The 26,662-nt window shown below is 47.8% G+C and overlaps 1 protein-coding gene across 1 annotated transcript in view; it reads left to right on the plus strand.

Moving 5' to 3' along the window:
- The window catches only part of LOC115120188 (potassium voltage-gated channel subfamily H member 2-like), a 347,097-nt gene that overhangs the window by 200,905 nt on the left and 119,530 nt on the right, over positions 1–26,662 (plus strand). Inside the window, exon 5 of the mRNA XM_065006904.1 lies at positions 1,088–1,299. Coding sequence (XP_064862976.1) covers positions 1,088–1,299 — 212 coding nt within the window. The remainder of the gene's footprint in view (positions 1–1,087; positions 1,300–26,662) is intronic.

Below are 26,662 nucleotides of genomic sequence, written 5' to 3' on the forward strand. Positions count from 1 at the left end.
AAATCTATCTGTATGGTAGGGGTGTGGCCCACTAAATCTATCTGTATGGTAGGGGTGTGGCCCACTAAATCTATCTGTATGGTAGGGGTGTGGCCCACTAAATCTATCTGTATGGTAGGGGTGTGGCCCACTAAATCTATCTGTATGGTAGGGGTGTGGCCCACTAAATCTATCTGTATGGTAGGGGTGTGGCCCACTAAATCTATCTATATGGTAGGGGTGTGGCCCACTAAATCTATCTGTATGGTAGGGGTGTGGCCCACTAAATCTATCTGTATGGTAGGGGTGTGGCCCACTAAATCTATCTGTATGGTAGGGTTGTGGCCCACTAAATCTATCTGTATGGTAGGGGTGTGGCCCACTAAATCTATCTGTATGGTAGGGGTGTGGCCCACTAAATCTATCTGTATGGTGGGGTGTGGCCCACTAAATCTATCTGTATGGTAGGGGTGTGGCCCACTAAATTTATCTGTATGGTAGGGCTGTATGAGGTGGCCCACTAAATATATCTGTATGGTAGGGCTGTATGAGATGGCCCACTAAATCTATCTGTATGGTAGGGCTGTATGAGGTGGCCCACTAAATCTATCTGTATGGTAGGGCTGTATGAGATGGCCCACTAAATCTATCTGTATGGTAGGGCTGTATGAGGTGGCCCACTAAATCTATCTGTATGGTAGGGCTGTATGAGGTGGCCCACTAAATCTATCTGTATGGTAGGGGTGTGGCCCACTAAATCTATCTGTATGGTAGGGGTGTGGCCCACTAAATCTATCTGTATGGTAGGGGTGTGGCCCACTAAATCTATCTGTATGGTAGGGGTGTGGCCCACTAAATCTATCTGTATGGTAGGGGTGTGGCCCACTAAATCTATATGTATGGTAGGGGTGTGGCCCACTAAATCTATCTGTATGGTAGGGGTGTGGCCCACTAAATCTATATGTATGGTAGGGGTGTGGCCCACCAAATCTATCTGTATGGTAGGGTTGAGTGGTGTGGCCTACTACTTCTAATGATATCAAATAGTGTTTGAACACAGGTTTGGTCCGAATAGTCTAGACAGTCCTCTGACAGTGTGTTCTTTCAGGGGCGGTGAACAACAAGTCCAACATCCTCAACTCCACGTCTGACTCGGACCTCATGCGGTACCGCACCATCAGTAAAATCCCTCAGATCACCCTGAACTTCGTGGACTTCAAGGCGGACCCCCTGATCACGCTGCCCGGGGGGGACATGGACATCATAGCCCCTTGCAAGCTCATCGACCGCACACACCACGTCACCGAGAAAGTCACTCAGGTAAGAGGGCCATCTGTGTGTGTGTGTTCGGTGTGTGTAAGCCAGGTGTGTCTGTTGGGCGGGAGTGAACGTGGGTATGTATTAGAGTCCTGCGTCAGGTCGGTTACCCATGGTTACCTGCGCCTGGCGGGTTGGAAACATGAATGCACCAATCCAGGAGCTTGTTGGGTCGCATAGTGTTGACAGTGACATTCAGTGAGCAGGAAGGTAGACATGGTTTCCTCTTATCCAAATGTCGAACAGACAAATTAATGAATGCAGGATATCGGCTCTCGGGAACAATTCTATGCAAGTGGGTCCTGACCCGCTCAGGAATCTAGTATGTACGAATGGGGTGGTAGGTGAGGTAGAGGTGTGGTGGGTGATGTGGGGGAGGTAGGGGTGTGGAAGGTCTGAGTTAGGGGTGTGGCAGGGGTGAGGGACGGGGGAGGTGGGTGTGGTAGGGGTGTGTTAGGGGTGAGGTAGAGGTGTGGTTGGTGAGGTAGAGGTGTAGTGGGTGAGGTAGAGGTAGAGGTGTGGTGGGTGATGTGGGGGAGGTAGGGGTGTGGAAGATCTGAGTTAGGGGTGTGGCAGGGGTGAGGGACGGGGAGGTGGGTGTGGTAGGGGTGTGTTAGGGTGAGGTAGAGGTGTGGTTGGTGAGGTAGAGGTGTAGTGGGTGAGGTAGAGGTAGAGGTGTGGTGGGTGATGTGGGGAGGTAGGACTATGGAAGGGGTGAGGTTGGGTGTGGTAGGGGCGAGGGACGAGGAAGGTGGGTGTGGGTGTAGGGGTGTGTTAGGGGTGAGGTAGGGGAGGTGGGTGTGGGTGTGGTAAGGGTGAGGTAGGGGAGGTAGTGGGCAGGGGTGAGGTAGGGGATGTAGGGGTGTGTTAGGGGTGAGGTAGGGGAGGTGGGTGTGGTAGGGGTGTGTTAGGGAGAGGTAGGTGAGGTAGGGGTGTGGTGGATGAGGTAGAGGTCTGGTTGGTGAGGTAGAGGTGTAGTGGGTGAGGTAGAGGTGTGGTGGGTGATGTGGGGAGGTAGGGCTATGGAAGGGGTGAGGTAGGGTGTGGTAGGGGCGAGGGAGGGGGAGGTGGGTATGGGTGTGGTAAGGGTGTGTTAGGGGTGAGGTAGGGGATGTAGGGGTGAGGTAGGGGAGGTGGATGTGGGTATGGTAAGAGTGAGGTAGGGGAGGTAGGGGTGTGGTAGGGGTGAGGGACGGGGAGGTGGGGGGTAGGGGTGTGGTAGGGGTGTGGTGGTGTGCCTATGAACTGCTATAGTTTCCATTATTTCCATTATCTGTGTTTATACTACGTGACTCTGTGTCTTTACTGAAGGCTGCCATGCATCCCCCAGGCTGCGTGAGTCTCATTGGTTGTGTTTATACTATGTGACTCTGTGTCTTTACTGAAGGCTGCCATGCATCCCCCAGGCTGCGTGAGTCTCATTGGTGGTGGATGGAGGGATTTGCCCTACAAAGCGCCGGATTTAAGACCTAGTGAAAACGCTCTGCTGACACAATACTGGTCGACTGTTGCTTAAGATGTTGGGTTCCTGCTCCGAGTGAAAGCTTGGTGTTTGCTATGATGGCGTCTTTAGAGGGAGACGTAACTGGGTTAGCCTAATCCACTTACCAGTGCTCCTTGTGTGCAGTGAGCCAATGTGTCGCTAATGCCTCAGAGCTAGCTTGATTGAATGAGAAGCGGAGGGATGGGCAGAGATATTGAATGGTGACAGATGATTCTGTCGCCACGGCAATCCCGTGTGTGCGGAAAAACACGTTGAATTGAGTTAGGGAAGACGGGAATCTGTGTGATGTGAAAGATGGCTTCTTGTTCTGCATTTGGACACCTCTTTTAATTTGCTTGGTTTTGCACAGATTTGATTTGCTCAGTGATGGGCGTTATAATATGAAGTACAGCTTCCTGAAGACTTCTCTGTGAGGGAGGGACAAGGAAAGACAGAGGAGACTTGAGAGGTGAACAAGGAAAGACAGAGGAGGATTGAGAGGTGAGCAAGGAAAGACAGAGGAGGATTGAGAGGTGAGCAAGGAAAGACAGAGGAGGATTGAGAGGTGAGCAAGGAAAGACAGAGGAGGATTGAGAGGTGAGCAAGGAAAGACAGAGGAGGATTGAGAGGTGTACAAGGAAAGACAGAGGAGGATTGAGAGGTGAACAAGGAAAGACAGAGGAGGATTGAGAGGTGAGCAAGGAAAGACAGAGGAGGATTGCGAGGTGAACAAGGAAAGACAGAGGAGGATTGAGAGGTGTACAAGGAAAGACAGAGGAGGATTGAGAGGTGAGCAAGGAAAGACAGAGGAGGATTGAGAGGTGAACAAGGAAAGACAGAGGAGGCTTGAGAGGTGAGCAAGGAAAGACAGAGGAGGATTGAGAGGTGAGCAAGGAAAGACAGAGGAGGATTGAGAGGTGAGCAAGGAAAGACAGAGGAGGTTTGAGAGGTGAGCAAAAGACAGAAAGACAGAGGACAGGGAGGATTGAGAGGTGAGCAAGGAAAGACAGAGGAGGATTGAGAGGTGAACAAGGAAAGACAGAGGAGGAATGAGAGGTGAGCAAGGAAAGACAGAGGAGGATTGAGAGGTGAACAAGGAAAGACAGAGGAGGATTTAGAGGTGAGCAAGGAAAGACAGAGGAGGATTGAGAGGTGAACAAGGAAAGACAGAGGAGGATTAAGAGGTGAGCAAGGAAAGACAGAGGAGGTTTGAGAGGTGTACAAGGAAAGACAGAGGAGGATTGAGAGGTGAGCAAGGAAAGACAGAGACAACGTGACCTTAAGCCCACATGAGAAAGAGGAGAGGGAGGGAGGAGAGGGAGAAGAGGTGAAGAGGTGATTGATGCTCTAGCCTTACTTTTCTCTCTTTTTTACCATTCTCTCTCTCTCTCCCTCTCGCTCTCTCTCACCCTTTCCCTCTCGCTCTCTCTCTCACTCTGCCCCCCCTTCTATATCAATAATTTCACCAAGCTATCTTGATACATTAATAGCCTCGTTCTTAGAGGCTGCTGTACCCACTGAAATGCTGCTGTTCACACAGTACGTACTATGTTATACCAAAAAACACTACTCAGTCAGGCTGACTTTACAGTAGAGCTTATAAATTGGTAGAAAGGGAGGGGAACCAGTACAGGTGACTGTGCTAGCGGTGATTTAAGTTATAAGGCCATGGAGTGTATTATTACTCATAACCTCAAACATCTAGAATGCTTTACCATCTACGGCCTGCAGGTGGCAGCACTCTCCAACGCTACCTCTAACCTCTGACCAGGACGCAGTCCTCTGAGGAGCAGGCAAGAAGATGTAGAAAGAAACAATTTGGAACCTTTTAAGGGGGTGCTTGTTACAGTGTAATAACAACATGTAACTGGTATTCATTTACGTCTGTAATTACAGAAGTGTAGCAATAAATTCTTGCGACCATGTTTGATTCAAATGGGCAGGTTTCCACTAAATTCACCAACTTATTGTTTCGCTTCTTCGTTGCATCCCGATTTCATTAACAACTGTGACAAAGGTTGGGATCCCTTGTGGATGCATCTGGGTGTCCGAGAGGTTATAGTTTATGCTCGATAGGCTCTAATTACTTACCCATGAGGCACTGCTCAAAATATATCTCCACTCAACGTTGTCGTTAAATAAAGTGTACCATCTGGTTAAATTGGTTGAGTTTACAAAACAGATCCAACACAACTGTCAGCCCAAATGACACTATTTCAAAGCATTTTACATGTCATGTTTGCCTAATTACAATGTATCTACTAGTTGTTAAACAGGATTTAGCTAGTTAAAAATGGGGCGGCAGGGTAGCCTAGTGGTTAGAGCGTTGGACTAGTAACCGAAAGGTTGCAAGTTCGAATCCCCGAGCTGACAAGGTACAAATCTGTCGTTCTGCCCCTGACCCACTGTTCCTAGGCCGTCATTGAAAATAAGAATTTGTTCTTAACTGAAAAGGTAAAAGGTCAAATAAAAAATATAAAAAATATTTTAAAAATGCAGCGCACCTTGTGGGGTTACTTACTAGTAGTTCTAGTGTCCCTAGAAACGTTATTGCCTGAAACTCTAATCGGCAGCTTCTGAAAGGGCTAAGTGATAAATCAACACACCAGTACGTCGGAGAGGACGTGTGATATCTGCATAAATACAAGTGACTCTAGCGGCAGTGCTGTGGAGCACACACACACAGAAACACACAGTCATGCAGAAACACAAAATGCTCAAACACTTACCATGACATACACACATACACTGTCTTGCACTCATCTCTATCACCCCTATGCTATTCACCACCCAACAGAGTGAGGGTCCCATCCCAAGCAACATTTCACCACCCAACAGAGTGAGGGTCCCATCCCAAGCATCACTACACCACCCATCAGAGTGAGGGTCCCATCCCAAGCAACATTTCACCACCCAACAGAGTGAGGGTCCCATCCCAAGCATCACTTCACCACCCAACAGAGTGAGGGTCCCATCCCAAGCATCACTTCACCACCCAACAGAGTGAGGGTCCCATCCCAAGCAACACTTCACCACCCAACAGAGTAAGGGTCCCATCCCAAGCATCACTACACCACCCAACAGAGTGAGGGTCCCATCCCAAGCATTACTACACCACCCATCAGAGTGAGGGTCCCATCCCAAGCAACATTTCACCACCCAACAGAGCGAGGGTCCCATCCCAAGCATCACTTCACCACCCAACAGAGTGAGGGTCCCATCCCAAGCATCACTACACCACCCAACAGAGTGAGGGTCCCATCCCAAGCATTACTACACCACCCATCAGAGTGAGGGTCCCATCCCAAGCAACATTTCACCACCCAACAGAGTGAGGGTCCCATCCCAAGCATCACTTCACCACCCAACAGAGTGAGGGTCCCATCCCAAGCATCACTTCACCACCCAACAGAGTGAGGGTCCCATCCCAAGCAACACTTCACCACCCAACAGAGTGAGGGTCCCATCCCAAGCAACATTTCACCACCCAACAGAGTGAGGGTCCCATCCCAAGCATCACTTCACCACCCAACAGAGTGAGGGTCCCATCCCAAGCATCACTTCACCACCCAACAGAGTGAGGGTCCCATCCCAAGCATCACTACACCACCCAACAGAGTGAGGGTCCCATCCCAAGCATTACTACACCACCCATCAGAGTGAGGGTCCCATCCCAATCAACACTTCACCACCCAACAGAGTGAGGGTCCCATCCCAATCAACACTTCACCACCCAACAGAGTGAGGGTCCCATCCCAATCAACACTTCACCACCCAACAGAGTGAGGGTCCCATCCCAATCAACACTTCACCACCCAACAGAGATGGAGGTTCCTAAGAAGGAATGGAGAGCTCACACTTCTTCAGCCAACGGCAAAACGGTAGGAGCAACCTCACAGGCTGTAGAACCACCAAGAAACTACACTACTAGAAATATGCAAACAGGAGACTGAGCGTTATAGTGGTTTATTTTTATGTTTAGTCTCACACCTTGTTAGAGTTGGCAGTTGGGAAGATCGCCACTGCTTCCCTGTACAGTAATGTGTGATGTACATAGAAATGCATTAAAGAGAGGATCTTGAAATGGTGAGAAGGTCTTGGATCTTGACATGATCTTGGTGGGTAGCTGTCTCTTTGGCTTTACTAGCAAGACATTGTGCAAGAGATACGTTAGAAGAAGCTGATGTAATAGTGTTGAATGCTGTGAACCCTCCCAGATGACTCTGAGAAATAGAGGTGAACTATGGAGCTAATATCTCCAACTACTGGTATAACACTGGGGATTTCCTCTGATGGGCCATATATGAAATAGATACCTGCATTTAATGTGCTTTAATAAATACAAATATATACAGTATATACTGTATATACCAGACATTAGGAACCCCCCCCACCCCCCCAGTTTAGTCTTGTTTGTGAGTATTCAGATCGAATTGACTAGTTTTAATAAAAACATTTCTAATTCATTTTTAGACTGTTTAGTTTCCGTTAGTTTTGAGATCTGATTTAATGTTGTTTTATTCAGTTTAATTTGAAGAAAAACATTTCTAATACATTTTTACATGATTTAGTTTCACTTATAGTTGTAGTGTTAAGGACCGAAAACAGCCTACGTGTGGGAGGCTAGGAGCCATTTCTGTGTTATTTTCTTTCAGTTTACAGAATCATTTTTCTTGTTTTTTTCCCCTTATGGTTTCAGTTTTAGTTTAATGTTTCTATTTCTATATTCCGTAGACACAAGTGGTGTAACCCTCCAGTAGCAGATCCAGTATGACAGGACAGTGTGTTCTCTCAGGTGTTGTGAAGGAAGCTAGTAGGGGGAGATAAATGATCCCTCTCCAAATGCTGCTTCTGCAGCAAGGAAACAAGGAAATTAATTGAACAGTGTATTGGTTTCTCCTAGTACACAGTCATAAACACAGATTATGCAAAGTATTCATTATTCACCTTTTGACCTCTAAACAGCCTCAATTCATCAGGGCATGGACTCTACCAGGTGTCTAAAGCGTTCCACAGAGATGCTGACCCATGTTGACTCCAACACAAGTTCAGGACCTGAAGCAAGGAAATGCATATTCTTGATACCATTTGAAAGGAAACACTTTGAAGTTTGCAAAACTGGGAAAGGAATGTAGGAGAATATAACACAATAGATCTGGTAAAACATAATACAAAGAAGAAAAAAACAACCGTTCTTTAGTATTTTTTTTGTGCCGGCTCCTTCATAGCATCCTATGTGACATCTTGACACACACACACACACACACACACACACACACACACACACAACAATAGTGCATATTGATTTTATCATTTGAAACTCCAATATACTTTGCTTTTTTGCTGTTGCGTCAACGAGCTGATTTCGTTGTAGCCAAACACTCTGTGGGAGGCTGATGCTAACCGGTGTGATGGACAGCTGTGTGTCCAGACAGAGGGGTCAGGGGTCAAAGTGTACAGTATCCTCTGACACTCAAGGTCCTTTGGAGTTTCAACTGGTTCTCCTAACATCGTTCAATTTCTTCGTTGGAGCTTTGCAGTACAGCCACACTGTGTTCACAGCAAGCTGTTCATTAGTGGTTGAACCGTGTGAATATTACTTTCACGGTGTTCTAGCTGAGTCTACAGTCACAGCCGAGGGCACAGAGATACTGTTGTCTTAAGACTTAGCTATACTGATCTTAGAAGCTCGGTCAGGCAGAAGAGGTGAACACTGATTGGAACACGGCAGAAGAGGTGAACACTGATTGGAACACTGAAAAAAGCCAACAACCTAACAGTCGGACAGGCCTTCGTTTGGGTTGCCAAGTCTCAGTGGTGGTTGATTGAAAAAGCACTGGGTCTGACAGGTACTTGGCTACTCACTGTACGGGAGGGGGGGCGTTAGGCAAACCTACTGGAATAAAGCTTCCTTAGAGAGAAAGTCTACGTGGGAACGTTGGCAGTGTTGGTCATTTGATTGTTCTCTGTATCAATGTAGATATTTCTATACGTAGTAATACCCATGTACTGTGCATGAATTTAGACTGTACAAGGCTATAGAATTAACTCAACCCTGAAAACCGCTACGCTAAGTATGTTTCTTGTTCTCACCTGCCTCCTAACCTTTGACCTTTGTGTCCAGAATGACCAGTTGTGACAGTTGATATTACGAGACACTTTATGTGTTCAAATCACAAGGAATGTTATGGTTGTTATGGGTATTCAATCTGCGCTGTGTTTAGAGAGTCTATCAGCTATTGCTCTCACTTATCTCCTTTGATTTGAAGCTTTCAAAATGGCCAGCTAACCTCAACCCGGAACACTTCAGTAAGTGCCTTTGAAGTATCCGCTACTTAAGTGGTTCCCAACTCCAGTCCTCCAGTATCCCCCAATAGCCCAACTCCAGTCCTCTAGTACCCCCCAATAGCCCAACTCCAGTCCTCTAGTTCCCCCCAACAGCCCAACTCCAGTCCTCCAGTACCCCCCAATAACCCAACTCCAGTCCTCTAGTACCCCCCAACAGCCCAACTCCAGTCCTCCAGTACCCCCCAATAGCCCAACTCCAGTCCTCCAGTACCCCCCAACAGCCCAACTCCAGTCCTCCAGTACCCCCCAATAGCCCAACTCCAGTCCTCTAGTACCCCCAACAGCCCAACTCCAATCCTCCAGTACCCCCAACAGCTCAACTCCAGTCCTCCAGTACCCCAAACAGCTCAACTCCAGCCCTCCAGTACCCCAAACAGCCCAACTCCAGTCCTCTAGTACCCCCAACAGCCCAACTCCAGTCCTCCAGTACCCCCAACAGCCCAACTCCAGTACCCCCAACAGCTCAACTCCAGTCCTCCAGTACCCCAAACAGCTCAACTCCAGTCCTCCAGTACCCCAAACAGCTCAACTCCAGTCCTCTAGTACCCCCCAACAGCTCAACTCCAGTCCTCCAGTACCCCAAACAGCTCAACTCCAGCCCTCCAGTACCCCAAACAGCTCAACTCCAGTCCTCCAGTACCCCCTAACAGCCCAACTCCAGTCCTCCAGTACCCCCAACAGCTCAACTCCTCCAGTACCCCCAAACAGCTCAACTCCAGTCCTCCAGTACCCCAAACAGCTCAACTCCAGCCCTCCAGTACCCCAAACAGCTCAACTCCAGCCCTCCAGTACCCCCAACAGCCCAAACTCCAGTCCTCCAGTACCCCTAACAGCCCAACTCCAGTCCTCCAGTACCCCTAACAGCTCAATTCCTCCAGTACCCCCAACAGCTCAACTCCAGTCCTCCAGTACCCCCAACAGCCCAACTCCTCCAGTACCCCCAACAGACCAAATCCAGTCCTCCAGTACCCCCAACAGCCCAAATCCAGTCCTCCAGTACCCCAAACAGCTCAACTCCAGTCCTCCAGTACCCCCAACAGCCCAAATCCAGTCCTCCAGTACCCCCAACAGCTCAACTACAGTCCTCCAGTACCCCCAACAACAGTCCTCCAGTACCCCCAACAGCTCAACCCCCACAGTCCTCCAGTACCCCCAACAGCTCAACTACAGTCCTCCAGTGCCCCCAACAGCTCCAAATACAGTCCTCCAGTCATCCCCCACAACAGCCCAACTCCAGTCCTCCAGTACCCCTGAACAGCCCATCTCCAGTCATCCAACAGCCCAACTCCGGTCATCCAGTGCCCACAACAGCTCAACTCCAGTCCTCCAGTACCCCGAACAGCCCATCTCCGGTCATCCAGTACCCCCGAACAGCCCATCTCCGGTCCTCCAGTACCCCTGAACAGCCCAACTCCAGTCCTCCAGTACCCCCGAACAGCCCAACTCCAGTCCTCCAGTACCCCCGAACAGCCCAACTCCGGTCATCCAGTGCCCACAACAGCTCAACTCCAGTCCTCCAGTACCCCCGAACAGCCCATCTCCAGTCCTCCAGTACCCCTGAACAGCCCAACTCCAGTCCTCCAGTACCCCCAACAGCCCAAATCCAGTCCTCCAGTACCCCCGAACAGCCCATCTCCGGTCATCCAGTGCCCACAACAGTATACATTCCTGTTGTAGCCCCAGACAAAAACCACCTGTTTCAACTCATTGATGGCCTGAAGATTAGTTGACAAGTTGTGTGATTGCCCGATGCTACGATACAAATGTGTACTGTTGGGGCTACTGGAGGACTGGAGTTGGGGACCACTGAAGTAGTGGATTCTTCAAGGCACTATTGAAGTGTTCCAGGTTGAGCTCGTACAAACCTCGGCAGTTACTGTGTGTACTGTTGCTATGACAAGGCACTTTATGTGTACTGTTGCTATGACAAGGCAAGGTACTTTATGTATACTGTTGCTATGACAAGGCAAGTCACTTTATGTGTACTGTTGCTATGACAAGGCACTTTATGTGTACTGTTGCTATGACAAGGCACTTTATGTGTACTGTTGCTATGACAAGCCACTTTATGTGTACTGTTGCTATGACAAGGCAAGGCACTTTATGTGTACTGTTGCTATGACAAGGCACTTTATGTGTGCTGTTGCTATGACAAGGCAAGGCACTTTATGTGTGCTGTTGCTATGACAAGGCACTTTATGTGTTCTGTTGCTATGACAAGGCAAGGCACTTTATGTGTACTGTTGCTATGACAAGGCACTTTATGTGTGCTGTTGCTATGACAAGGCACTTTATGTGTACTGTTGCTATGACAAGGCACTTTATGTGTTCTGTTGCTATGACAAGGCACTTTATGTGTTCTGTTGCTATGACAAGGCAAGGCACTTTATGTGTACTGTTGCTATGACAAGGCACTTTATGTGTACTGTTGCTATGACAAGGCACTTTATGTGTACTGTTGTTATGACAAGGCACTTTATGTGTTCTGTTGCTATGACAAGGCACTTTATGTGTACTGTTGCTATGACAAGGCACTTTATGTGTGCTGTTGCTATGACAAGGCACTTTATGTGTACTGTTGCTATGACAAGGCACTTTATGTGTACTGTTGCTATGACATACTGTTGTGTGGGTTGTTTGTAGAAAAGGAATTAGAGGAAATGTTATAATTTAATATAACGCTACACTGAACAAAAATATAAACACAAGATGTAAAGTGTTGGTCCCATGTTTCATGAGCTGAAATAAAATATCCCAGAAATGTTCCATACGCACAAAAGCTGATTTATCTCAGCTTATTTTGTGTTAGTGAGCATTTATTTTTTGACAAGATAGTCCATCCGCCTGACAGGTGTGGCATATCAAGAAACGAATTAAAAAGCATGATCATTACACAGGTGCACCTTGTGCTAGGGACAATAAAAGGCCAGTTTTGTCACACAACATAATGCTACAGACGTCTCATCATTGTTTTAGGCCTCACAACCGCAGCCCACATACGTGTATGGTGTTGTGTGGGCAAGTGATTTGTTGATGTCAACGTTGTGAACAGAGTGCCCCGTGGAGGCGGTGGGTTTATGGTATGGACAGTTATAAGCTACGAAAACAATTGCATTTTATCGATGGCATAGATATCCTGAGGCCCATTGTGAGGCCCAACTGAGGCCCAACTGTGACCAACAGATGCATATCTGTATTCCAAGTTATGTGAATTCCATAGATTAGGACCTAATGAATTTATTTCAATTGACTGATTTCGTCATATAAACTGTAACTCAATAAAATCTTTGAAATTGTTCCATGTTGCGTTTATATTTTTGTTGTGTTGGAGTGTAGATGTCACAATCGCCTGGAGTGGTGTGTGCAGAGTCAATTGCAGAGAGCGGAGGATACTGGGGAAAAAACGTCTTTAATGGGATTCCCACACGAATGCCCAAAACCATAGGCGATAAACAGACAGAAAAATAGTCAGACCAAACACAGGGCACAAATTGACAGGAACACAAACACGCACACCTTGACTAACAGAAAATAATCCCGCACGAACATAGGCGGGCCAAACAGGCGGGCCTAACAGGCGGAGGCGGGCCTAACAGGCGGGCGGGCTAACAGGCGGGCCTAACAGGCGGGCCTAACAGGCGGGCCTAACAGGCGGGCCTAACAGGCTTAAATAGACAGAAAATAAGGGACAGGTGCAAACAATAAGACCAAACGAACAGAAAAGGAAAAAGTGGATCGGTGGCGGCTAGTAGACCGGTGACGACGACCGCCGAGCGCCGCCCGAACAGGAAGAGGAGCCCCCTTCGGTGGGAGCCGTGACAGTAGGCTAATGTTTGTCAGTTAAATAGGCTACATATTTGAAAACAAGTGCTGGCCTACCTGTGTTGATTTAGATATAGCCTAGTCAGGCCTCGGCTAGAAAACTCCAGGACTCCGATTACAAGAGAGTATACTGTTTATGTAGAGATAACGAAGTGTAGTCGTTTATAAACGGCACTGGTTGATTAGCTACAACGTCCTCATGAGCTGGCAACACAACAACTGTTTAGCCCAGGTACAGTGGCTCCCATAGGACATCTAAAGTTAGTCAAAAGGAACTCACGACAAGAACTCTCAGTGACTACATAGCGAACAAATACAATTGTTTATTATGGATTTTCATGACAATTACGTTTGCATACGCGACTCAGTGTATGTGAATTGACGTTCACTACTCTCAAATTTCGCAGTTGACAGGCATCTCTTGGTGTGAATTTTGCTTCATGTGGTAAAGAGCGAACAAGTGAATGCAGGAGAGAGAGGAGAGAGAGAGGAGAGAGAGAGAGAGAGAGAAGGATAGAGAGAGAGGAGAGAGAGAGAGAAGAGAGAGAGAAGGAGAGAGAGAGAAGAGAGAGAGAAGGAGAGAGAGAGCATCAATCACCTCTTCACCTCTTCTCCCTCTCCTCCCTCCCTCTCCTCTTTCTCATCCTTCCACCTCTCCCTCTCCTCCCTCTCCCTCCCTCTTATCCCTTCACCTCTTTCCACCTTTCCTCCCTCCCTCTCCCTCTCTCCTCTTCTCCCTCTGCTACATCCCTCTCCCTCTCTCTCTCTCCCTCCCTCTTATCCCTTCACCTCTCTCCACTTTTCCCTCTCTCTCCATCCCATCCACCTCTCTTTATCCCCCCCACCTCTCCCTCTCATCCCTAGACCTCCCTCTATCCCTCCCTCTCTCCATCTCTCTGCCGGTGACCCATTTTATCTGCCAAGGCACCATTAATCACAGTAGATGCTTGGCTGGGGCGTGTGCCTCACTGCCCTACCTCATCACTGGAGGGTATTTGAATTAACACTAGAGAGAGAGAAAGGGAGAGAGCAGCTGGGAAAGTGAGGAGAGAGAGAGAGAGAGAGAGAGAGAGAGAGAGAGAGAGAGAGAGAGAGAGAGAGAGAGGGAGATTAAATAAAAAACGATAAGTGTTGATGTCTGCTGCTACTGTCTAGTAACACAAGCTGGCAGTGCATCAAATTGTCACGACATTCACAATGATTACTGCCAACCCCAAACTGGGAAATGGTTAGTTCCAAGTCTGGTGCTATACTGTGGCTGTCAGCCACACAGCAAGAGGCCAATCCATCCAAGGTGATGGGGGCGTGGTGAGAGGACAGGCTCATCTTGGGAGACAGTGGAGTGAGCCTGGCCACAGTGCATTTCTGACAGAGACCCTGTTATCAGTGTGGATCAGCACACTGACTTACTTTACCTGGCCTTGTCCCCTGATATATACTGACTGCCTTTATCTGGCCTTGTCCTCTGATATATACTGACTGCCTTTACCTGGCCTTGTCCTCTGATATATACTGACTGCCTTTATCTGGCCTTTTCCCCTGATATATACTGACTGCCTTTACCTGGCCTTGTCCTCTGATATATACTGACTGCCTTTATCTGGCCTTTTCCCCTGATATATACTGACTGCCTTTACCTGGCCTTGTCCTCTGATATATACTGACTGCCTTTACCTGGCCTTGTCCTCTGATATATACTGACTGCCTTTATCTGGCCTTTTCCCCTGATATATATTGACTGCCTTTACCTGGCCTTGTCCTCTGATATATACTGACTGCCTTTACCTGGCCTTGTCCTCTGATATATACTGACTGCCTTTACCTGGCCTTGTCCTCTGATATATACTGACTGCCTTTACCTGGCCTTGTCCTCTGATATATTCTGTACTCAAGCTGGAGGTGAATGGACTGTAAACTCGACCTCCACACACATACAATTTTATTTGATGAAATCCCCATTCACACCCTTTTCTCTTATTCACACTCAAGGTCAAGTTTCTATCTGTGAATAGCACATCCATCGCTCCCGTGGGGGGCTCATCTGGGGTAATAAACTGCCAATGCTGGCATTTCTAACACAGTCATTATCCCTGACCCCATAGATGCCCCTGGGCCTTCTGGGAATACCACAATAATTACAAACAGAACCCTGCAGCTCCAAAAGACTCACACCATCATAGAAGATACTGTAACCCTGTGTGCTGTATCTGCCTAGACTCACACCATAATAGAAGAGACTGGAACACTGTGTACTGTATCTGCCTAGACTCACACCATAATAGAAGAGACTGGAACACTGTGTACTGTATCTGCCTAGACTCACACCATAATAGAAGAGACTGGAACACTGTGTACTGTATCTGCCTAGACTCACACCATAATAGAAGATACTGGAACACTGTGTACTGTATCTGCCTAGACTCACACCATAATAGAAGATACTGGAACACTGTGTACTTTATCTGCCTAGACTCACACCATAATAGAAGATACTGGAACACTGTGTACTGTATCTGCCTAGACTCACACCATAATAGAAGAGACTGGAACACTGTGTACTTTATCTTCCTAGACTCACACCATAATAGAAGATACTGGAACACTGTGTACTGTATCTGCCTAGACTCACACCATAATAGAAGATACTGGAACACTGTGTACTGTATCTGCCTAGACTCACACCATAATAGAAGATACTGGAACACTGTGTACTGTATCTGCCTAGACTCACACCATAATAGAAGATACTGGAACACTGTGTACTGCATCTGCCTAGACTCACACCATAATAGAAGATACTGGAACACTGTGTACTGTATCTGCCTAGACTCACACCATAATAGAAGATACTGGAACACTGTGTACTCTATCTGCCTAGACTCACACCATAATAGAGGAGACTGGAACACTGTGTACTTTATCTGCCTAGAATCACACCATAATAGAAGATACTGGAACAATGTGTACTTTATCTGCCTAGACTCACACCATAATAGAAGATACTGGAACACTGTGTACTGTATCTGCCTAGACTCACACCATAATAGAAGATACTGGAACACTGTGTACTTTATCTGCCTAGAATCACACCATAATAGAAGATACTGGAACACTGTGTACTGTATCTGTCTAGACTCACACCATAATAGAAGATACTGGAACACTGTGTACTGTGGGATACCTAGTGACCAGTTCTCTTGTTCTACTGTACGCTAGTTTAGCACAACACACAGAGGGATGGGGTTGGATTACGACAATAAACAGTTTTGTATAATACTGTTTTAATATAATTAATCGAACCCACTATCCTGGCATTGATTTAATATCAGTGTCTCCTTGAGCGAGGATAAGGGACTTTTCCATGATAACAAAAGTCAAATAAATACTCACACAAGAGGGTTGTCTTTGTTTACTATTGCTATTTACTCATTACCTTCACTAGGTGATCTTGTTGATCCATTTTAAGATGTTTTTGTCTCTCGCTGTTGATTTCAGCTTCCTGTTAGTGTTCTGGTCATCACACTGAACTTCCTTACAGAGAGCACCGAGCTGTAACGTTAGCCAGAGATATCAAGCGGCAAACTAACATGTAGCTCAGTAATAGCGTCATAACTTGAGACTGGACTTCCTTTCAAAGGAAACACAGCTGTAATGCTGGTCTGTTAGCCGGGGCAGAGATATGAAGTAGACGCCATGAATTTCCACGGTGTGTTTTATGTTAAAATTGTAGGTTGTGATTACTTCCAATGAAGGTGCATATACAGGTCAATGCTAGTTGTAGTATGTGTACGGTCCCAGTAGTCTGTCCTCTGTCCTGGTTTGACATTCTTCATGGTTTAATGTCTCTGTGTCCTTGACACCAATGATGACAGCCGCCAGGTAGACTGTGACCAATGTGCAGGAGATGACAAGGGAGATAGTCACACCTGTCACTGTGTGTGTGCGTGCTTACATGCCTGTGTGCATGTTTGATGTGTTTGTTTGTGTGTGTGTGTGTGTGTGTGTGTGTGTGTGTGTGTGTTGTGTGTGTGAGCAGGTATTCCAGTGTAGCTGTCGTCTTATTTAGTGACCCATGTTGGGACCGTCTGCACATGCAGCAGCTTGCACTGAAGTTCTGATGTACTCATGTTCCTAGTTCAGCGAGCTGTTAGCAAATCGTGGTCGCTCGCGCCTGGGCCCAGTGCACGCCACACACCACGACGCCCCTCTCTATCCTGCTGCCCATATGTCCTGGTTAAGAGAGAGATAGCTTACTAGGCACCTCACAGTGGGACGTACCAAGAGGGGAAAAGAAGGGGGGTGCTGCCAGTGCTGGTTCAGTGGAGAACACATGTCTTGGAGACGGGGAGATGCACCATACTGACAGAACCACACCGTCGTCACCAGATCAGAACCACACCGTCGTCACCAGATCAGAACCACACCGTCGTCACACCGTCGTCACCAGATCAGAACCACACCGTCGTCACCAGATCAGAACCACACCGTCGTCACCAGATCAGAACCACACTGTCGTCACCAGATCAGAACCACACCGTCGTCACCAGATCAGAACCACACTGTCGTCACCAGATCAGAACCACACCGTCGTCACCAGATCAGAACCACACCGTCGTCACACCGTCGTCACCAGATCAGAACCACACCGTCGTCACCAGATCAGAACCACACTGTTGTCACACCGTCGTCACCAGATCAGAACCACACTGTCGTCACCAGATCAGAACCACACCGTCGTCACACCGTCGTCACCAGATCAGAACCACACCGTCGTCACCAGATCAGAACCACACCGTCGTCACCAGATCAGAACCAGACCGTCGTCACCAGATCAGAACCACACCGTCGAACCAGACCATCGTCACTAGATCAGAACCACACCATCGTCACCAGATCAGAACCAGACCATCGTCACTAGATCAGAACCACACCGTCGTCACCAGATCAGAACCACCCAGTCGAACCAGACCATCGTCACTAGATCAGAACAAAGCCATTCTCACCAGATCTGCATTTCCCGAAGCATGTTACCGATTGGCTCACCTACAGGAAGTTTGACGTTGTTTAATTCCAGGAACAAATCTTTTATTCTTCCAATAAGGGACGGTTCATCAATAGGCCATTACTCTAGTGTAATCACAGGAAATTAACAGTGTACCCATTTCCTATTAGTCATGCAGCTTGTCAGAAGGATTGTGGGATTGCAGTTGTTGCTAGTCATAAATTATTTTACTCTATGTTCCCTTAAGAGCAATCAACCCCTTGACAAAGATGAATAATCTGTGTTTATGACGCTAGGAGAAACCAATACACTGTTCAATTAATTTCCTTGTTTCCTTGCTGCAGAAGCAGCATTTGGAGAGGGATCATTTATCTCCCCCTACTAGCTTCCTTCACAACACCTGAGAGAACACACTGTCCTGTCATACTGGATCTGCTACTGGAGGGTTACACCACTTGTGTCTACAGAATATAGAAATAGAAACATTAAACTAAAACTGCAACTATAATGAAAAAACATTAAACATCATTTAGTAAACTGAAAGAAAATAATTAACACACCCGTTTGAAAACCAAAAACAGAGGAGAAGTTTAGCCTCGCGCTCCAACGCTCCTGGTTGTTGGGGAAAACGCGTCTCCTTCATGAGCGGTATGACGGCTGCATGGTCCCATGGTGTTTATACTTGCGTACTATTGTTTGTACAGATGAACGTGGTACCTTCAGGCGTTTGGAAATTGCTCCCAAGGATGAACCAGACTTGTGGAAGTCTCCAATTGTTTTTCTGAGGTCTTGGCTGATTTATTTTGATTTTCCCATGATGTCAAGCAAAGAGGCACTGAGTTTGAAGGTAGACCTTGAAATACATCCACAGGTACACCTCCAATTGACTCAAATGATATCAATTAGCCTATCAGAAGCTTCTAAAGCCATGACATCATTTTCTGGAATTTTCCAAGCTGTTTAATGGCACAGTCAACTTAGTGTATGTAAACTTCTGACCCACTGGAATTGCGATACAGTGAATTATAAGTGAAATATTCTGTCAATTGTTGGAAAATTACTTTTGTCATGCACAAAGTAGATGTCCTATCTAACTTGCCAAAACTATAGTTGTGGAGTGGTTGAAAAACGAGTTTTAATGACTCCAACCTAAGTGTAAACTTCCCACTTCAACTGTACATTCCATTCTGTTGCAAGAATCCAGCTTGATCCAAGAAATACTTAAGAACTTTTGTAATTGTGCCTCAGTGATTTACTGTATCTCTGAGTTTATAAGACAAAGTAAGGGAAGTGTGTAAAAAACCCTAATTTCATCTGTTTGTAACCAGGGGTCAGGGTTCAACTAGTTGTGACACCAGAATATGAAATGTACTTGTGGTGGTAATGAGGAAAGAAATTGTATCAGCATGTCTAGTTGATTTATTCTAGACTGGTATACGGTAACGGAATCATTTACATATTTTCTTAGCAGTACAACATAAGCTGGACTCATCAGTGATTGTTAAGTTCCTGTTTTGTTGTACTTAGCGAATGGTTAGTGGGGTTATAGACAAAACAGACCTCGTGGTATAATGCAAATTAGCTAGCTTATACATTGATCATCCTGCAATTACACCAATGCCTTTATCCAACTTCCTGTTGATGGCATGAAAGTCCTGTATTTGACTGTGTTTTGCGGACTGGCTAATAGCAAACTAACCAATAAGGACACTGCTTTACACCACCTCATAAAGATACTGTAGAACAGTGTTTCACAACCCTGGTCCTCCAGTAACCCAACAGTACAACTGAACTACGGAGGAAGGGCACACCTCATTAAACGTATACATTGTCAACTCATCATCAAGCCCTCAATGAGTTAAATGAGTGGTGTTTTTCAAGGGCTACAACAAAACGGTGTACTGTTGGGGGTACTGGGGGACCAGGGTTGGGACACACTGCTGTAGACTAATAATCCACGCTTCATTGTGTTGCTGTATCATTATACAGGCTCTTCCCTGTATCACTCTGTACAGCCCAGTGAGCATGCTATCACCGCTGTTGTTAGTCAACAGAAAGATACGATTAGCGATTAGCCGCGGTTGAATGTTTGCATTAGACGTTAGCCTCAATTATGTCTCCTGAGGCACGCCAACCCTTCCATGAGAACGAGGCATGCCAGGTAAAGGACATTTAGCTCGTCTCACTATTGACTTTGAACTCAATTCTGTAAAAAACACAAATTGTATTTAGCATATGAATAAATAATAGCATATATAAATATAGATACATATAAATATAGATTATTATTTGACAGTTGAATACAATGGCAGAACTGGTCTAGATGGTATAGATATAGCAGGTAAACTCCCCCTCACAGGTTCCTGCCCAGTCTATAGAAGACAACACGATTGTACGTGACAATAACGACACCACCATAAAACCCCCCGGTGGCAGGTTGGACCCAATAACGACACCACCATAAAACCCCCCGGTGGCAGGTTGGACCCAATAACGACACCACCATAAAACCCCCCGGTGGCAGGTTGGACCCAATAACGACACCACCATAAAACCCCCCGGTGGCAGGTTGGACCCAATAACGACACCACCATAAAACCGCTCAGTGGTTTGACCCAATAACGACACCACCATAAAACCGCTCAGTGGTTTGACCCAATAACGACACCACCATAAAACCGCTCAGTGGTTTGACCCAATAACGACACCACCATAAAACCGCTCAGTGGTTTGACCCAATAACGACACCACCATAAAACCGCCAGTGGTTTGACCCAATAACGACACCACCATAAAACCGCTCAGTGGTTTGACCCAATAACGACACCACCATAAAACCGCTCAGTGGTTTGACCCAATAACGACACCACCATAAAACCGCTCAGTGGTTTGACCCAATAACGACACCACCATAAAACCGCTCAGTGGTTGGACCCAATAACGACACCACCATAAAACCGCTCAGTGGTTGGACCCAATAACGACACCACCATAAAACCGCTCAGTGGTTGGACCCAATAACGACACCACCATAAAACCGCTCAGTGGTTTGACCCAATAACGACACCACCATAAAACCGCTCAGTGGTTTGACCCAATAACGACACCACCATAAAACCGCTCAGTGGTTTGACCCAATAACGACACCACCATAAAACCGCTCAGTGGTTTGACCCAATAACGACACCACCATAAAACCGCTCAGTGGTTTGACCCAATAACGAGGGTGGTTACAGAATCCGTCAGTTCTAACAGTCGTTCATAAAAAACACCACCATTGTGACATATTAAACATATTAAAGAGCAAGTGCCTCAAAACCTTCAAACATATGTTTTGCTCCCTCAACGTGCGTATCTCTCCCCTCTCTTTGCGAGTGCCTACAGTTGGAAAAGGCCATTTCCACCAACGGAGAGGTGCCCGAGCGCCATCCGATGTGACTCGGCCTGGGTAGCAAGCCTACTGTTGACTCTACCCCCCCCCTGTTGAGATTCGTTAAAGGAAATGGACATTGTGTTTAGCCAGTAATTTGTTCTGTAATTGTATTATACTGTAGATATTCTCAACCAGTTCAATTTCACAGGAGTTATTCAAAAATGTACTTGTGGTGGTAATGAGGAAAGAAATTGTATCAGCATGTCTGGTTGATTTATTCTAGACTGGTATATGTTCATGTCATATTTTTACATATTTTCTTAGCAGTACAACATAAACTGGACTCATCAGTGATTGTTAAGTTGGATGGAATCACAGCCGCTTGAATATGATTACAATTCCATTTAAGCTTTCATTCTCAGAAGCGTATTACTTTGCTGTACATATCATATCACTTCCTCATTACTTATAACACCCAGTCTGTCTCCTTTATCACTGCACTGTACACACACACACACACACACACATACACATCACACACACACACATACACATCACACGCACACACGCACACGCACACACAGGCTGTTTTCTAGGCTCATCCATGGAGAATCTCCCTCCTAATCTAACTGGGCTAATTTAAACGGTTTGATGGTGATTATGGCTGTTCATTAATTAAGGGTTTGACCTGGTTCTGACGCGTAATAAATCCTGCTAGTAAAGATTTTGCCCGGTTCTGATAAATCCAATGACTAAACTATTGTGCCACGTCCTCCGGGGAGCACCAAGCACTAATGAGACTGGTTAATCATCTCAATGCCATTTGCCAACATGATGAGTGATGGGAGAGGCGGGCGGTGATGGGTGGTGGGAGGTGGGTGGTGGGTGGTGGCCGGTGGCGGGCGGTGGTGGGAGGTGGGTGGTGGCCGGTGACAGGCGGTGGTGGGAGGTGGGTGGTGGCCGGTGGCGGGCGGTGGTGGGAGGTGGGTGGTGGCCGGTGACAGGCGGTGGTGGGAGGTGGGTGGTGGCCGGTGGCAGGCGGTGGTGGGAGGTGGGTGGTGGGCGGTGGCAGGCGGTGGTGGGTGGGTGGCGGTGATGGGTGGTGGGAGGTGGGTGGTGGGTGGTGGCCGGTGGCGGGCGGTGGTGGGAGGTGGGTGGTGGCCGGTGACAGGCGGTGGTGGGAGGTGGGTGGTGGCCGGTGGCAGGCGGTGGTGGGAGGTGGGTGGTGGGCGGTGGCAGGCGGTGGTGGGTGGGTGGCGGGTGGTGGGTGGTGGGTGGTGGCCGGTGGTGGGTGGTGGGTGGGTGGTGGCCGGTGGCAGGCGGTGGTGGGAGGTGGCCGGTGGCAGGCGGTGGTGGGTGGGTGGTGGGTGGTGGGTGGTGGCTGGTGGCAGGCGGTGGTGGGAGGTGGGTGGTGGGTGGTGGGTTGCTGGCCGGTGGCAGGCGGTGGTGGGTGGGTGGTGGGTGGGTGGTGGGTGGTGGGTTGGGCCGGTGGCAGGCGGTGGTGGGTGGGTGGCGGGTGGCAGGCGGTGGTGGGAGGTGGGTGGTGGCCGGTGGTGGGTGGTGGGTGGTGGGTGGTGGTGGCCGGTGGCAGGCGGTGGTGGGAGGTGGGTGGTGGCCGGTGGCAGGCGGTGGTGGGAGGTGGGTGGTGGCCGGTGGCAGGCGGTGGTGGGAGGTGGGTGGTGGCCGGTGGCAGGCGGTGGTGGGAGGTGGGTGGTGGCGGGTGGTGGCCGGTGGCGGGCGGTGGTGGGAGGTGGGTGGTGGCCGGTGGTGGCCGGTGGCAGGCGGTGGTGGGAGGTGGGAGGTGGGTGGTGGCCGGTGGTGGGTGGTGGGTGGGTGGTGGCCGGTTGGAGGCGGTGGTGGGAGGTGGGTGGTGGCGGGTGGTGGGTGGTGGGTGGTGGCCGGTGGTGGGAGGTGGTGGGTGGTGGGTGGTGGGTGGTTGGTGGGTGGTGGCCGGTGGCGGTAGGTGGTGGGTGCTGGGTGGTGGGTGGTTGGTGTCACCCAGATGACACCATTACCACTCCTCTCCCAGGCCCTGCCCCTCCACGGCTTGGAGGGAGAGAGGCAGGCCAGAGCGGAGCTGTCTAGCTCTGCACTCCTCCATCTCTGCAGTAAGTGGGGCAACAAGCAGAGCCGGGGAGAGGAGTGGTAATGGAGTCATCTGTTATCGGTGTAGGAGCTACGGGGAAGGGTGGCAACGGGAAGCATGCGTAACGCAAAGCCCAGTTTTCTCTCACCTGGCGAGGCCAGCTCTCAACCTGTGTAACTGTCTGTCTGTATGTCGGTCTCTGTGCAAAACCCATTTGGATGTGAAAGCTTGCTGAGCCGGTTTTTAGACACAGAGAAAATAATCAAATTATAGCAGAAAGCAGTTTGCTTTCCATAACGATTGCTAGCAGCTGTAGTACTTGACCTGCTGTGAAGAAGATTTACCCTGACAAACTGTCTGGGTTGAGATATCCTTACAAGAGTTTTGAGGTAGAATCTTCATTTATCAACCTTCTCATTAACAAAAGAAGTCCAATGTTGTTTGAAGACATGACATCGATTTAATTGATATCAGCGGTTGCTCGTCTGACACCATAAAAGGAAATTGTGTAATAAAATCTTGATTAAAGTCCCGGGGGGATCCACATTATGCAGAATTTCACACCCAGTCAATGTCCTTGACTGTCTTTGAGAAATACGATCATCATTAAAACTGCTATTCTTCAACCAGTTGCAGCACATGAAACCTTCTGTGTCCAATCCTCACAGGGGTTTAAGACTAGGAAGGCCTAGTGTCCACTGTCCATAGATGTTGGTAAATGTACATTGTCTGTGTGCCTCTGTGTTGTGAAATCGGTCTTCATAGGAATAGACATCCATGGTTCATATTGCATACAGTGTGTGTTGAACAGGCAGTCTTTCTGACAGCTTGCCTCCATTTCTGATTCAGTGTTTCTCTTATCTTGCCTCCCAGCCTGGACATATTGACCGTGGCCTTGCCTTGTGTGGGCTGAGTTGTCTGGTAAGGCAGCTAGCGACATTAGAACACCAGGGTCTGGATTCACAAAGTGTCTCAAAGAGTGTTAAGGATCATAATTATATGGATCCTAGATCAGCACTCCTATGGGCTCAGCTGTCACAAAGCCTCCAGAGGATCCACCCCCACCATCTCTTCTTCTTTTCAACCTGACTGACTGACTGACTGACTGACTGACTGACTGACTGACTGACTGACTGACTGATTGACTGACTGATTGACTGACTGACTGATTGACTGACTGACTGATTGACTGATTGACTGAATGACTGACTGATTGACTGAATGACTGACTGACTGACTGACTGACTGACTGACTGATTGACTGACTGACTGACTGACTGACTGACTGATTGACTGACTGACTGACTGACTGATTGACTGACTGACTGACTGACTGACTGATTGATTGACTGACTGACTGACTGACTGACTGACTGACTGACTGACTGACTGACTGACTGACTGACTGACTGACTGACTGACTGACTGATTGACTGAATGACTGATTGACTGACTGACTGACTGACTGATTGACTGACTGACTGACTGACTGACTGACTGACTGACTGACTGACTGATTGACTGACTGACTGACTGACTGACTGACTGACTGACTGACTGACTGATTGACTGACTGACTGACTGACTGATTGACTGAATGACTGATTGACTGACTGACTGACTGACTGACTGATTGATTGACTGACTGAATGACTGACTGACTTAATGACCGACTGACTGACTTAATGACCGACTGACTGACTGATTGACTGACTGACTGACTGACTGACTGAATGAATGAATGAATGACCGACTGACTGACTGACTGTCTGGCTGATTGACTGACTGACTGACTGACTGACTGACTGACTGATTGATTGATTGACTGAATGCCTGACTGACTTAATGACCGACTGATTGACTGACTGACTGACTGACTGACTGAATGAATGACCGACTGACTGACTGACTGACTGAATGACTGACTGACTGATTGATTGACTGACTGACTGACTGAATGACTGATTGACTGACTGACTGACTGACTGATTGATTGACTGACCGACTGACTGACTGACTGACTGACTGAATGACTGACTGACTGAATGACCGACTGACTGACTGACTGAATGACTGACTGACTGAATGAATGACCGACTGACTGACTGACTGACTGAATGACTGACTGATTGATTGAATAACTGACTGACTTAATGACCGACTGACTGACTGATTGACTGACTGACTGACTGAATGACTGACTGATTGATTGATTGGCTGACTGACTGAATGACCAACTGACTCATTGACTGACTGACTGACTGACTGACTGACTGACTGACTGACTGACTGACTGACTGACTGATTGACCGACTGACTGAATGACTGACTGACTGAATGAATGACCGACTGACTGACTGACTGACTGAATGACCGACTGACTGATTGAATGACTGTCTGACACCAACACAAACAGCCTGTGGACTATGTGACTCCATTATGTCATCATGGCTCTATTATGCAGGATCGGGTAGTGTTTCTATTCCAGCCACCATCAGAGACCAACAGCCTCGTGTTGGTTCCTGTGTCAAAGATCTAACGCTGAGGTGTAACAGTGGTGTGGTTGGTGGGAAGCAGACACACCCACCTGTGTGTGTTTACACCTTACTAGAACTATACCCCGGCGTCAAATACGACAGGCAGACAACCCATGATGAGATCCATCCATTGTCTGTGTGTAAGCTGAGCCCTGTAGCTATTTAAAAATGGCCGCCGAGCTCATTGTGCGAGGGAATCGTAGCGTGGTAGGAACAGCTGCGGCCTCCCCGGGAGAGAATGTTGAACGCTGACGTCGGCTGAGAATCCGATGGCCTTGTAACAGGGGGGGGATGTGATAGTGGCGGATGAAACATACTGGGGATAGCCGGCTGCAGCACCGCGTCATCTCACGTCTGCAGCTGTGGAATGGCTCCTTTGGGAGCAGTAGAGAGAATAGCCCAGGGGGAGGGAGGGGTTCTCAAATAGAAGAACAAATAAATGTTCCTGTCAAGACTAGTCCAGATTTTGAATGTTTATTGACATATTGCTCCTTTGTTTTTTGGATTGACCATGTTTAGTCAGACGGCAATACCATACGTACATTTAGGTTTTTTGGGGGGGATAGGGCTAGAATTAGGAAAAGTTCCAATAGATAAATAGCTTCTCCTTTGTTCACCAAATGCTGTGGTGAAGGAGGATGTTCTCGACTGCGTCATGGTTTTCCAATACAAAGAGCTTTTCTTCCGCTCAGAGGAAACCAAGAGATCCGCGGCA

Source organism: Oncorhynchus nerka, linkage group LG22 (assembly GCF_034236695.1).
Source record: "Oncorhynchus nerka isolate Pitt River linkage group LG22, Oner_Uvic_2.0, whole genome shotgun sequence".
Classification (NCBI taxonomy): domain Eukaryota; kingdom Metazoa; phylum Chordata; class Actinopteri; order Salmoniformes; family Salmonidae; genus Oncorhynchus; species Oncorhynchus nerka.